This window comes from Oncorhynchus kisutch, linkage group LG14 (assembly GCF_002021735.2).
Source record: "Oncorhynchus kisutch isolate 150728-3 linkage group LG14, Okis_V2, whole genome shotgun sequence".
In the NCBI taxonomy this organism is placed as follows: Eukaryota; Metazoa; Chordata; class Actinopteri; order Salmoniformes; family Salmonidae; genus Oncorhynchus; species Oncorhynchus kisutch.
This window is the reverse complement of record NC_034187.2, coordinates 90,240,259-90,253,726: the sequence shown is the minus strand read 5'-3', so window position 1 is coordinate 90,253,726 and position 13,468 is coordinate 90,240,259. Positions and strand designations below refer to the sequence as shown.

Genomic DNA, 13,468 nt, shown 5'->3' with positions numbered 1-13,468 from the left:
CGTGATCCACGTTTGGATGTTTCCTAATTCCTTTTGAAGAAAATGTACTGGCGATTCTTCACCACCAGGGGGTCACTGATCGCAGAAAGCTGAAATCTACGGAAGTACAAAGGCGGAGGAATTTCAATGTTACAAAAGGAAAAAGAAAATGCTGTTTTCCCTCTATTATCTGTATAGTCTAGTGCTATGCTAATCCTACTGGTACAGAAATCTCACTTCCAAAGAACAAAATAGGGTCTCCTTCAACATGGAAAGGGGGGTTTAATAGTGACGTCTCAAATTAACAAATTCGGCATACTATTTGCTAGCATTATATTACCGGAGCGCACGGTACATAAAAACAGATACGCCTGTGTCCTACCCACACTGGCTTAGAGCGGTAGGCGGACAGATAACTTCGGCTTGGTCACTGAACAGATCTATCCTCTAATTTCTAACCTTACTGCCTCTATGCCCTTCCTCTAAAAATTAATATTGACTGATAGAAATCGCTCCGTTTTGCCTAACGGACTAAATCTGTAATTTACAACTAACTACTCTGACACTTTCGACACACGACCAGAGGCGCTTCCAAATAACTTGTTCAAATGGAAACACATACGCAACAAATATCTTTCTCTATTTGCTTATAACAGTCTGTCTGCACAGTTCTGTTTGCACAATTGATATATCCAACAGCAAAGCCTCATTCTATCTTAGATTCCTCACGGGGGGAACCATAATGTTGTGTCTTTGGCATTATTAAAGGGGAAGACTGTTATTTTATCAAATACATTTTCTGTAATTATTATTACGTGATTAAACAAATCATATAAACTTAACTAGGAAGTTGGGGCACCACGGGATTACAAAGTTATACTGTTCTGAGTATAACTCTTCAGATATTTTAATATCTGATCAATAGTCTTCTATTAATGAATTATTCTTTACCTCACGTCAGTCTCATTCCAAACGTCATAAATTGTTGGTTGTCTGCATGAACCCAGCCTAAAATATGGATCATCCATACACCAATTGGCTTAATCATTTATTTACTAAATAAATAATCACAGAAATGCATAAATAAACAAACAGTAGATATCGGTTACTAACATTGATAGGGAAGATTCCCTAGTGGGCTAAGCCGATATGACAGCTTGGTGGACAAAGGGAAAGACAAAATGGATTCATTACAGTCTATAATTTTATATATTGAAATGCTCATCCTTCGCACATGAACACACGCTCAGTCGATAATAATTGCAAGTACATATTTATGATGTGTCTTTGTTGTCTTCACTGTAGGAATCCAGTCCGTCTCCTGGAAAGTTCATCCGAGTCTCTCTCTCTCTTTCTGTTTCCCTGAAGATCAGTCTTTCATGGTTAGAATGGATACTTCAGAGTACCATTCAGAAATGTTCTATTAGATGTTTCAGAGGTTTTCGGTATTCTCGTCCCAGGTTTACATAATTTCTAACTGCAGACTAGTAACTAGTATCTATCTATCTTATTCTGTGGGGATTGATAATCTCAGAGTTGAACCATTTCCAGCCATGTAGCCAATGCTCCACGTGGTATGGTTTTCTAGTCTTGGTACTCAAGCCTGTGTTACATCAGCTTACACCGAGGTATGCATGCTATTAACTATTCGCAATCACAGCTCACATTGTGGGTTTGCTTAGTCTGAAGAGGATTTCCTCAGGAGGGGGTTTATTCGTAACAATAGAAAAGGCGGTTCCATGAAGCCAGATCATGTCTGTGCTCACGGGGGCGGGCCAATGACTTAGTTCAACTTTCAACTTCATTTCACAAAGAGTTTCATCCTTACTCATTCATTTCATACAAGAATTAGATGCAAACACCAAACTTGAGAAATGTACACATTCATAGATTTAGTTATGTGTGTTTCCTGTCCTTCCTGAGGTCACCAAATGAAACACACTCAACATAACTGTCCCTTAAGTGTCCACGGACCCTTCCCACATTCTCACAAGAGGACATGTAGTTTCATTTTCTCATTTTGGGGATTTAGGAGTTCGGCCACGTGAAATCCATTGTTCACTCTGTGGTCTCTCTCTCTGCGTGAAAAGGGAAGAGAGCCTCCGCCAGGAATTTACGACCTGAGATAACAGAACCTGGGTGTAGGAGACAGTGAGAGAGGGGGAAGCCACAATCTACACCCAGAAAGGGCCACGTCATGACAAACTGTACAACTAACCCTAATCCAACTCATGAATTAGTTATTCTATTTCCTCATCATGGATTTAACAGAGACTGAAATCTAGTACCACTGAATTCATTCCACTTCTTCTTTCCTTTTCTTGCCACAGCTTCATGTGCCTGTCTGGTCCTCCCTAGGAGGGGCGTAGACCCGGGGGGGTTAGCGTTAGGGTTTCCTGACCCATGTTGCAGTAAGACAGTTCCACCCGCAGGGGGCACCTTGTTGCAGTAAGATCAGATGGCCTGCTCCAGACTCTACCTTCCCTCTTCATGGGCTCAGAACATCAAGCACGCAGTGTTACCAGGGTAACCAGGGCTTGGCCCAAGAGGGTGTGGCCTGGCAGACTTAACTCCTGTTGCTTATTTCTATGACAATGCTAGCTGTCCCTTAATTTTGCTGCATTTGCAGCTTGTTCTGCTACTGCTGCTTTGCTAGTTAAAGGTGCCAAAGTTGGATCCACCAATGAGGTGGGGGGGAACAGTTTGAACCAACCAATCACCATGTTGGATAAATCTAAATCATCTAAAAGTATCTGAGCAGCTCCCATAAAGGATTTGTGGTCCATGCGTCCATAGTCCCCCCACACGATTATCTGGAGAAGAGAACACAGGTATTACATACTACTTCATAAATAGTACTAACCCTAACACCTAGGTTGAAGAGCAATGGTTAAAACAAGAGGATTCTAATATCCCATAACTCTTTGCATAAATGAGGATGATTTCAATACAATAGGAATATCTATGCTAGTTAGCAACGGCCCTGGTCCCATGATGCAGGTTGACTTTCTAAAGCTTCCTCGTGGAGTTATTAGCTTGTCCTAACCTGGGAATCTTCAAACTACCCTAACCCTAAAAGTAACACTAACCATATTCTCCCGACAGGATAATCTGGAGAAGAGAAAACACTGATTATGTGTTACTCAAACTACTCATAATAGATTCAAATAGACCTATAAAGAACAATTAAAAATATCAAAAAAGAGTGCATTTCACGAGTTACCTGTAAAACCTTCCCCTCTGGACTCTCCTCAAACTGAAGTTGCTGCTGGTAGAGGGGATCCAATGTTTTTTTTGCCAGTCTGGTTTTCTTTTTGACTATGCATTTCCCGTTGTCCATCAGATATACTTTCACATAGGGGGCTTGAGAAACAAGCAGAGAGGGCAATAAGTACATTTCAATCACATTTTTTGCTGAATAAAAGTGACAATGTGCTCTCTGGACTTAAATGCCCTTCCCTGGGGACATTGTGCTATAATGATAATATGATAACATATATAATACCAGTAATATATCATGCTCACCTGGCAGCTGCTTGTTGCCTTGTTTACCCACAAGTCCTCTGGCCCTGATGACCTCCACGTCCAGACGTTCTTTCCTGTACACCATCCCTATCTGGATGTCACCTACAGAGAAAATATATATTATTTAGATTTATGCTGCAATAGTTTGTGCCAGGGGGCTAGGGTCAGTCTGTTATGTCTCAAGTATTTCTCCTGTCTTATCCAGTGTCCTGTGTGAATTTAAGTATGCTCTCTCTAATTCTCTCTCTCCCTCCCAGAGGACTTGAGCCCTGGAACCATGACTGAGGACTACCTGGCCTGATGACTCCTTGCTGTCCCCAGTCCACTTGGTCGTTCTGCTGCTCCAGTTTCAACTGTTCGGCAGGGTAGTTATGTAACCCTGACCTGTTCACCGGATGTGCTACCTTGTCCCGGACCTGCTGTTTTCGACTCACTCTCTCTCTCGCTCACTCTACCACACCTGCTGTCTCGAACTCTGAATGCTCGGGTAGAAAAAGTCAACAGACATTTACTCCTGAGGTGCTGACCTGTTGCACCCTCTACAACCACAGTGATTATTATTATTATTTGAGCCTGCTGGTAATCCATGAATGTTTGAACATCTTGTCCATGTTCTGTTATAATCTCCACCCGGCCCTGCCAGAAGAGGACTCTCTTTCTTTCTCTCTCTCGGAGGACCTGAGCCCTAGGACCATGCCCCAGGACTACCTGACATGATGACTCCTTGCTGTCCCCAGTCCACCTGGCCGTGCTGCTGCTCCAGTTTCAACTGTTCTGCCTTATTATTATTCGACCATGCTGGTCATTTATGAACATTTGAACATCTTGGCCATGTTCTGTTATAATCTCCACCCGGCACAGCCAGAAGAGGACTGGCCACCCCACATAGCCTGGTTCCTCTCTAGGTTTCTTCCAAGGTTCCTGTCTTTCTAGGGAGTTTTTCCTAGCCACAGTACTTCTTCATCTGCATTGCTTGCTGTCTGCGCAGAAACTTTCTATAGGATTGAGGTCAGGGCTTTGTGATGGCCACTCCAATACCTTGACTTTGTTGTACTTAAGCCATTTTGCCACAACTTTGGAAGTATGCTTGGGGTTATTGTCCATTTGGAAGACCCATTTGCGACCAAGCTTTAACTTCCTGACTAATGTCTTGTGATGTTTCTTCAATATATCCACCTAAATGTCCTGCCTTGTGATGTCATATATTTTGCGAAGTCCACCAGTCCCTCATGCAGCAAAGTACCCACACAACATGATGCTGCCACCCTCATGCTTCATGGTTGGGATGGTGTTCTTCAGCTTGCAAGACTTCCCCTTTTTCCTCCAAACATAACGATGGTCATTATGGCCAAACAGTTCTATTTTTGTTTGAGGACATTTCTCCAAAAAGTGCGATCTTTGTCCCCATGTGCAGTTGCAAATGGTAGTCTGGCTTTTTTAGGGTGGTTTTGGAGCAGTGGCTTCTTCCTTGCTGAACGACCTTTCAGGTTATGTCGATATAGGACTTGTTTTACTGTGGATATAGATACTTTTGTACCTGTTTCCTCCAGCATCTTCGCAAGGTCCTTTGCTGATTGATTTGCCCTTTTCTCACCAAAGTACATTCATCTGTAGGAGACAGAATGCGTCTCCTTCTTGAGCGGTATGATGGCTGCATGATCCCATGATGTTTATACTTGCGCACTGTTGGTACAGATGATCGTGGTACCTTCAGGTATTTGGAAATTGCTCCCAGACTTGTGGAGTTCAAACTTTTATTTCTGTGGCCTTTGCTGATTTCTTTTGATTGTCCCATGATGTCAAGCAAAGAGGCACTAAATTTGAAGGTAGGCCTTGAAATACATCCACAGGTACACCTGAAATTGACTAAAATTATGAATCTTCGGAAACTTCTAAAGCCATGACATAATTTTCTGGAATTTCCCAAGCTTTTTAATGACCCACTGGAATTGTGATACAGTGAATTATAATCTGTCTGTAAACAATGGTTTGAAAAATACTTGTGTCATGCACAATGTAGTTGTCCTAACCGACTTGCCAAAACTATAGTTTGTTAACAAGAAATTTGTGGAGTGATTGAAAACTAGTTTTAATGATTCCAACCTAAGTGTATGTAAACTTCAGACTTTAACTATATATGAATATGCTAACCAGAACACTACCCTAACCATCCCATCTGGATGTCACCTGCATGGAACAGAATAACAAGTAGGAGTGTCAAAACAAGGAGGAGGGATTTTGGCGAAGTGGGAGGAGTGATTACTAGGAGTAGTCATAAAAAGGGAAAGGAGTCATGGTGCTTACCCATTGGAGGCGTGGCAAGTGTCTGTCTACCGGCTAGCTGTGCGGGGCCCAACCCTTCCAGGAACTCAGTGAAGTGGATGTCAGATGTGATACGGACACCGGGGAAGATAAGACTATGGAAAGACAAAACACACTGGTTATTGACACCAGGGAAGATTGTGCTATGGACAGACAAAACACACTGGTTATTGCCACCAGGGAAGATAAGGCTATGGGGAGACAAAACACACTGGTTATTGACATCAGGGAAGAGGAGGACATGGAGAGACAAAACACACTGATTAGTGTGTTCTGTTCTGAATATGAATATATATGTTCTCTGCAGGTGACATGCTGATGGGATCGTTAGGGTTGGTTGCGATTATAATACTAATATATAAAAACACTACCATTCAAAAGTTTGGGGTCACCTTAGAAATGTCCTTGTTTTTTAAAGAAAGCACATTTTTTTGTCCATTTAAAATAACATCAAATTAATTAGAAATACAGTGTAGACATTGTTAACGTTGTAAATGATTTTATAGCTACCTGCCCTATTAGGAAAACCTTGTCTCTAGTGGGTACCAGTACTATGGTGAGTCAGACTGGGAGCTCCCAAATTCCCATCACCCGCACACCCCTTTTTGCTCTTGTGATGTGGGGAGACCAATCTAAGTCTCTCCGAGTGCTCATTGACTCTGGGGCTGATGAATGTCTTATGGATGCCACGATAGCTTCGGAGCTTGGTATTCGCACTCAGCCTCTCGCTGTGCCCATGGATGCTAGGGCACTGAAAGGCTGCTCTATAGGGGAAGTCACCCATAGTACTGTGCCCGTTCAATTACGGGTTTCTGGTAACCACAGTGAGACAATACAGTTTCTCCTCACTTTATGTCCTTATGTTCTGATTGTTTTGGGATTTTCCTGGCTCCAAAAGCACAATACTGTAATTGCCTGGACCACAAGCTCCATCCTGGGTTGGAGCCCATTTTGCCATTCCCACTGCCTTCAAGCAGCACAGCCTTCCCCTAGTCATTTTCCTAAGGAGGTTAGCAAGACTGTGGATGTCTCGGTTATCCCCACAGAATACGATTACCTCCTGGAAGTGTTTAGCAAGGCACGTGCTACTTACCTTCTCCCGCACCATCCTTATGATTGTGCCATTGATCTTCTCGCAGGCACTACATCACCTCTGGATCGGTTGTAATCTCTGTCCCGACCAGAGAGCATTGCTATGGAGGAGAACATAGAAGAGTCTCTGGCCGCTGGAGCTGTCCGTCCATCTGCATCTCCTGCCGGCGCAGGGTTTTTCTTTGTGGAGAAGGACAAGACCCTGCGCCCGTGCATTGACTACCGGGGACTTAACGATATCACTGTCAAAATTCGTTACCCCCTACCTACGTTTGAACCTCTCCAGGGGGCTACCATGTTTTCCAAGTTGGACCTTCGGAATGCCTACCACCTGCATAGGATACACGAGGGGGATGATTGGAAGACATTCTTCAACGCAGTCAGTGGACATTGAGTACCAGGTCATATCATCAGGCTTTGGTCAATGATGTGCTTTGGGACATGCTAAACTGGTTTGTGTTCGTCTACCTTGACGACATCCAGTTTTTTTTCCGATTTGCCCAAGAACATGTAATCCATGTCATACAAAGAGGCACTAAGGTCCCTCAGTGCCTCCTGGAGAAGCAATTGTTCATGAAAGCCAAGAAGTGTGAGTTCCACCGATCTTCTATCACCATGCTGGGATATGTCATTGCTGAGTGTAATGTTCAGTGGAAGAGTGGAAGCAGTGGTGGATTTGCCTCAACCAATGTCCAGGGTGCAGTTGCAATGGTTTCTTGGCTTTGCAAACTTCTACCGCCATTTCATTCGGGATTACTGCACCCTGGCAGCATCCCTCTCAGCATTCACCTCCCCCAGGTACCGTTCAAATGGTCTCCAGCTGTCGACAAAGCCTTTGTAGACCTGAAGCATCGGTTCACAGCAGCACCCATCCTCATCCATCCAATCCCTTCGCGTCAATTTGAGGTGGAAGTGGATGCTTTGGATGCTGGAGTGGGGGCCATCCTGTCCCAGCGATCTGCCCAGGACCAGAAGGTTCATCCCTGTGCTTTCCTGTCCCATTGCCTCAATCCTGCTAAGAAGAATTATGTGGGCAACCGGGAACTCCTGGCGGTGAAGATGGCGTAGGAGGAGTGGAGGCGCAGTTTGGAGGGAGCAGAACAGCAATTCCTGGCCTGGAATGAAAATAAAAACTTGGAATATCTCCATTCAGCCATGCGTCTCAACTCAAGGCAGGCCCGGTGGGCCCTTCTGTTTACCAGATTCAACTTGACCATTTCTTATCATCCAGGATCTAAAAATGTGAAGCATGATGCTCTCTCCTGCCTATACAGTTCCTCTGCCAAACCCTCGACTTCTGTAATCATTCTCCCTACCTCATGCCTTGCTACCACTGTGGCTTTGGGAATTGAGAACCTGGTTTGCGAGGCGCAACGCTCCCAGCCTGGACCTGAAGGGGGCACGGCTAACCGGCTGTTTGTCCCTAACCCAGTCTGGTCTCGGGTCCTGGAATGGGCTCATTCCTCCAGGCTGACTTGTCATCCAGGGTCCCGTCATACACTAGCCTGCCTTCAACAACGTTTCTGGTTGCCCACAATGGTGCCTGACATCTCTGCCGTCGTCTCCGCTTGCACTTTGTGTGCTCAAAACTAGACTCCATGGCAAGCTCCATCTGGCCTCCTGCAGCCACTACCGGTTCCTCATCGTCCCTGGTCTCATATATTCTGACTGTAGTCGACCGGTTCTCCAAGGCTGCCCATTTCATCCCTCTCCCCAAACTACCTTCTGGCAAGGAGATGGCCCAGCTTATGGTGCAGCATGTCTTCCGGATCCATGGTCTCCAATCAGGGTTCTCGTCTCAGTTCTGGAAGGCATTCTGCACCCTTATTGGGTCGTCGGCCAACCTGTCATCCGGATTCCATTCCCAAACTAACGGTCAGTCGGAGCGAGCCAACCAAGACCTGGAGACCACCTTAAGGTGCCTGGTCTCAACCAACCTCACTATCCAGAACCATCAACTGGTCTGGGTGGAGTATGCCCGGAACACTCTTCCCAGTTCTGCCACAGGACTCTTCCCTTTTGAGTGCATCATGGGGTATCAGCCTCCACTCTTTCCTGAGCAAGAGCAGGAGGTCAGAATAACCTCGGCCCCAGATGTTTGTCCGCTGCTGTTGACGTACCTGGAGTAGAGCCAGGGAGGCTGTTGACGTACCTGGAGAAGAGCCAGGGCAAATATTCTCAAGACCAACTCCAGGTATCGTCCACAAGCGGACTGTTGCTGGACATCAGATCCCCACTGCCGCATTGGTCAGAGGGTATGTTACTGCTATCATCCTTAATCAAATGTTATTGCTAATACATCATCCTTATTAAAACAACAATGTTATTACTAGTACATCATCCTTAGTATCAATTGTACATCAGCCTTAATACAATAATCAAATCAAATCAAGCTTTATTTGTACAGTACATTTCAGACGTGATGACAAGGTGATTAAAAGGACAAAATAAAAACAATTAAAATAAACTGAAATATTTACTAAACACATTTAAGAGAATAAAAAAACAAATAATAACAATACAAACTGAACGACTTCAAAATAACCTGAGGAAAAGCAAAGGTGTTTTTTAAGATATTTTTTAAAATGTCCACAGTTGCAGCCCCCCTCAGATTCTCTTGCAGGCTATTCCAGAGGTTGGGGGCATAGAAGCTAAAGGCTGCTTCTCCATCCCTCTAGGCAACTGCAAGAGGACCTGAGGGACCTACCGGGTACATAACATAAAAGCATGTCTGACATGTAATGGGCTGGACAATCATGGATATATTTAAAAACCAATAGAAGAATCTTCAAATTAATTCTAAAACTCACAGGCAGCCAGTGCAGAGACCTTAAAACCGGTTTAATGTGTGCTCTCTGTCTGGTCATGGTCAGTACCCGTGTTGCAGAATTCTGTATGTTTTGCAGCTGACCAATGTGTTTCTTGGGTAGACCAGACAGGAGTGCTTTACAGTAGTCAAGCCTGCTTGTAATAAAAACATGGATGTGTCTCTCTGTATCAGCCTGAGAGAGAAATGATAGCACCTTGGCAATGTTCCTCAGGTGGTAAAAATATATTTTTGTGACATTCCTAATGTGTGATTGAAATTGAATTCAGAATCTAAAATAATACATAGGTGTTTTATCTTTATTGCCCGTGAATTAAAATGTGCGGCCAGATTCTCTCTGTGATTCGGCTCTAACAATAAGTACCTCGGGCTCGTCTTGATTGAGCTGGAGGAAGTTGTGAGCTTTCCAAGTATTTAAATCACTATTACAGTCAAATAATTTATACGTAGAGCTAAAATCCTCTGGTGTCACAGAAATGTAAAGTTGTGTATTGTCTGCATAGCAGTGAAAATCTATGCTGTGCTTTCTGATAGCGTTGCCAAGGGGTAACATATAAACTGCGAACAAGAGAAGACCTTTCCTCGAGCTCTGCAAGCAAAACTGAAGGAAAGCCGCCGACTAAAATTCCAAACAAACTTAACAGTGCAAATATTATGGTACAACTATATGGACACTTAATCATCATGGTGTTTTTTAATGGTAAGTTTACAAACACTGGTTGTGGTAAGTATAAATAAAATGTGGGTATCATTATGGGAAGTGGGGAAATAAGTATAGCAAGTTATAATTGAAGATCATGGATACATTAGAACTAGTGGATAAATGGAGGCTGAAAAACCATGACCTAGTGAGATATAGAGGACTCTTAATCAAGCTAGCAGTCTTGATTAATTCCTATTCTCATTCTTGCTGGCATCAAAAGTAAAAACCCAAAACAGTTTAGGTCAAAAGAGATTAGACTAATAAAGGAAATAGTGGAAGTTAAAACGCAGGTAGATGGAAATGGAAACTGTACTATAGAGGCACAAAATAGGAGAGAGGAAAAAACATTGAAATGCTAGCTATTAACCATTGAAATGCTAGGTATTAACCATTGAAATGCTAGCTATTAACCATTGAAATGCTAGCTATTAACCATTGAAATGCTAGCTATTAACCATTGAAATGCTAACTATTAACCATTGAAATACTAGCTATAGCCATTGAAATGCTAGCTATTAACCATTGAAATGCTAGCTATTAACCATTGAAATGCTAGCTATTTGATCCAAGAAGAACATTAAAGGGGTTAGAAATCCAGGGGATAAAAACAAAACTGTCAATGCAGATGACTCAAGTTTTCTCTTAAGTCTGCAATCTGGATCCCTGCACAATCTCATTGAAGATGTTTATCACTTTTCTAGCCTCTCTGGACTAAAACCTAATTATGACAAGTGTACCATATTACGTATTGGATCGTAAAAAAATCCAGTGTTTACACTACCTTGTAGTTTACCAATAAAATGGGCATATGGTGAAGTAGATATACTTGGTATTCACATCTCAAACAATATAAATGAACTTACCACAATTTCAATAGAAAGTTGAAAGCAAAATAAACAAGATTCTGCAACCATGCAGAGGTAAATACTTGTCTATTTATGGAAAAATCACATTGACTAACTCTTTGGTCCTATCACAGTTTACTTACTTAGTAATGGAACTGCCTACTCCAGATGACTCATTTTTTAAATCATATGAGCAAAAAAGATTTAATTTTATTTGGAATGCAAAGCCAGACAAAATGTTACAATTTATATAATGAATATGCGTTTGGCGGGTTAAAATTATTAAATATTAAAGCTTCACTCATACATAAATTATATTTAAATCCAAAATGGTTCTCCAGTAGATTATTAAGAAAGACTCATATTTTGCCCTTTATACAGATTACAACTTTCTCTGAGATATGTTCACCAATGGTGACAAACTGTTGACCGGTTAAATAGATCCTAAATCAATTTATAAATGGACCGGAGAGGCCAAGCCTCCACCAGTGTCGAACTTAAATACAAGCACAGAGAGCTGTTTGGCATCTGTGTTGGCTCTTGGATAATTTAACACTTTGACTAAGGCTGTCTCAGTACTGTGGTGGGCCCGAAAACCAGATAGGATTTTCTTTAAAATACAGTTGGCACTTAAAAAATAATTTAGCTGTTTGAAAACCCATTTCTCCAGAATTCTGCTTAAGATTAGGAGGTTGGAGATTGGCTGGAAATTGCTAAAGGCTGAAGAATCTAGATACATTTTCTTCAAAAGGGGTTTCACCATAGCAGTTTTTAGTGCCTTTTTGGTGCCAGGGAGTGATTTAACAAAAGCTTGCACTTCTTCATATATGCAATTAAAACCTTTTTTCCAGAAGGTGGTGGGGAAATTCAATGGCCTTGGAGTCAGTCTTTTGTCAACATGAATATTAAAATACCTAACACAATGACTTTATCATAGTTCTCAAGGACAATAGACAATAGTTCAGACAAAACAGTAAAGAAATTGGGGCATTGCTTTGGTGGCCTATATAAGGATATGGCCAGCACTGGTGGCTGACATTTAAACAGTATAGCATGATGCTCAAAAGAAAAGACCCAATGACACCAAACAAAATGTCCTTACAGCTGAGAGCATTAGTAAAAATAGAGTCTGTCCCCCACAATCCTTTTCCCTTTTCTGATCGAGTATGGAAAGAGTATGAAAAGCTGTATTCTGGAGGGGGCTTCAATAAGAGTGGCACTACAGTCTGAAGACAGCCATGTTTCAGTGAGAAACATGAAATCAACTTCGCGCTCAGCAATGAGGTCATTCACGAGAAAGGTTTTATTACATTTAAAATATTCAATGTGTGGGCCACCCTGCCCCTGGGGCATCTACCTAGATGTAACCAACGGAATAACAACAATATACTTCATGTTACAACCACATTTTCTGACAGTATCCAATCTAACAATGGTAGGAGTTTGTTTGTATAGACTCACCAGAAGGAAGAGTTAAAGGAACAAACATTAGGGTATTAGTCCTCTTTTGGTTATTCTGACACTGGAGCACTACCAGGCCCTGTCTGTCAGTCTCTTAAACAGTTTGATGTTGCTGGGACTGGGGCACTACAAGACCCTGTCTGCCAGTCTCTAAAACAGTTTGATGTAGCTGGGACCACAGCACTACCAGACCCTGTCTGTTGTCTCTAAAACAGTTTGATGTTGCTGGGACTGGAGGACTGCCAGAGCCTGTCTGTCAGTCTCTAAAACATTTTGATGTTGCTGGGACTGGAGCACTGCCAGACACTGTCTGTTGTCTCTAAAACATTTTGATGTAGCTGGGACTGGAGAACTGCCAGACCCTGTCTGTAAGTCTCTAAAACAGTTTGATGTAGCTGGGACCGCAGCACTACCAGACCCTGCCTGTCAGTCTCTAAAACATTTTAATGTTGCTGGGACTGGAGCACTACAAGACCCTGACTGTCAGCCTCAAAAACAGTTTGATGTTGTTGGGCCTTTAGCACTACAAGACCCTGAATGTCAGTCTCTAAAACAGTTTGATGTTGCTGGGACTGGAGCACTACCAGACACTGTCTGTTGTCTCTAAAACAGTTTGATGTAGCTGGGACTGGAGCACTACCAGACACTGTCTGTTGTCTCTAAAACAGTTTGATGTAGCTGGGACTGGAGGACTGCCAGACCCTGTCTGTAAGT

At 42.7% G+C, this 13,468-nt stretch overlaps 1 protein-coding gene across 1 annotated transcript in view; it reads right to left on the bottom strand.

The window, feature by feature from the left end:
• Window positions 1-1,022: 1,022 nt before the first annotated feature.
• The window catches only part of LOC109882913 (regulating synaptic membrane exocytosis protein 2-like), a 63,353-nt gene continuing 50,907 nt past the window's right edge, over window positions 1,023-13,468 (bottom strand). Inside the window, exons 7-10 of the mRNA XM_031789194.1 lie at window positions 5,809-5,921; window positions 3,505-3,606; window positions 3,203-3,342; window positions 1,023-2,792 (exon numbers count right to left, since the gene is read on the bottom strand). Coding sequence (XP_031645054.1) covers window positions 2,577-2,792; window positions 3,203-3,342; window positions 3,505-3,606; window positions 5,809-5,921 — 571 coding nt within the window. The 3' untranslated portion in view covers window positions 1,023-2,576. The remainder of the gene's footprint in view (window positions 2,793-3,202; window positions 3,343-3,504; window positions 3,607-5,808; window positions 5,922-13,468) is intronic.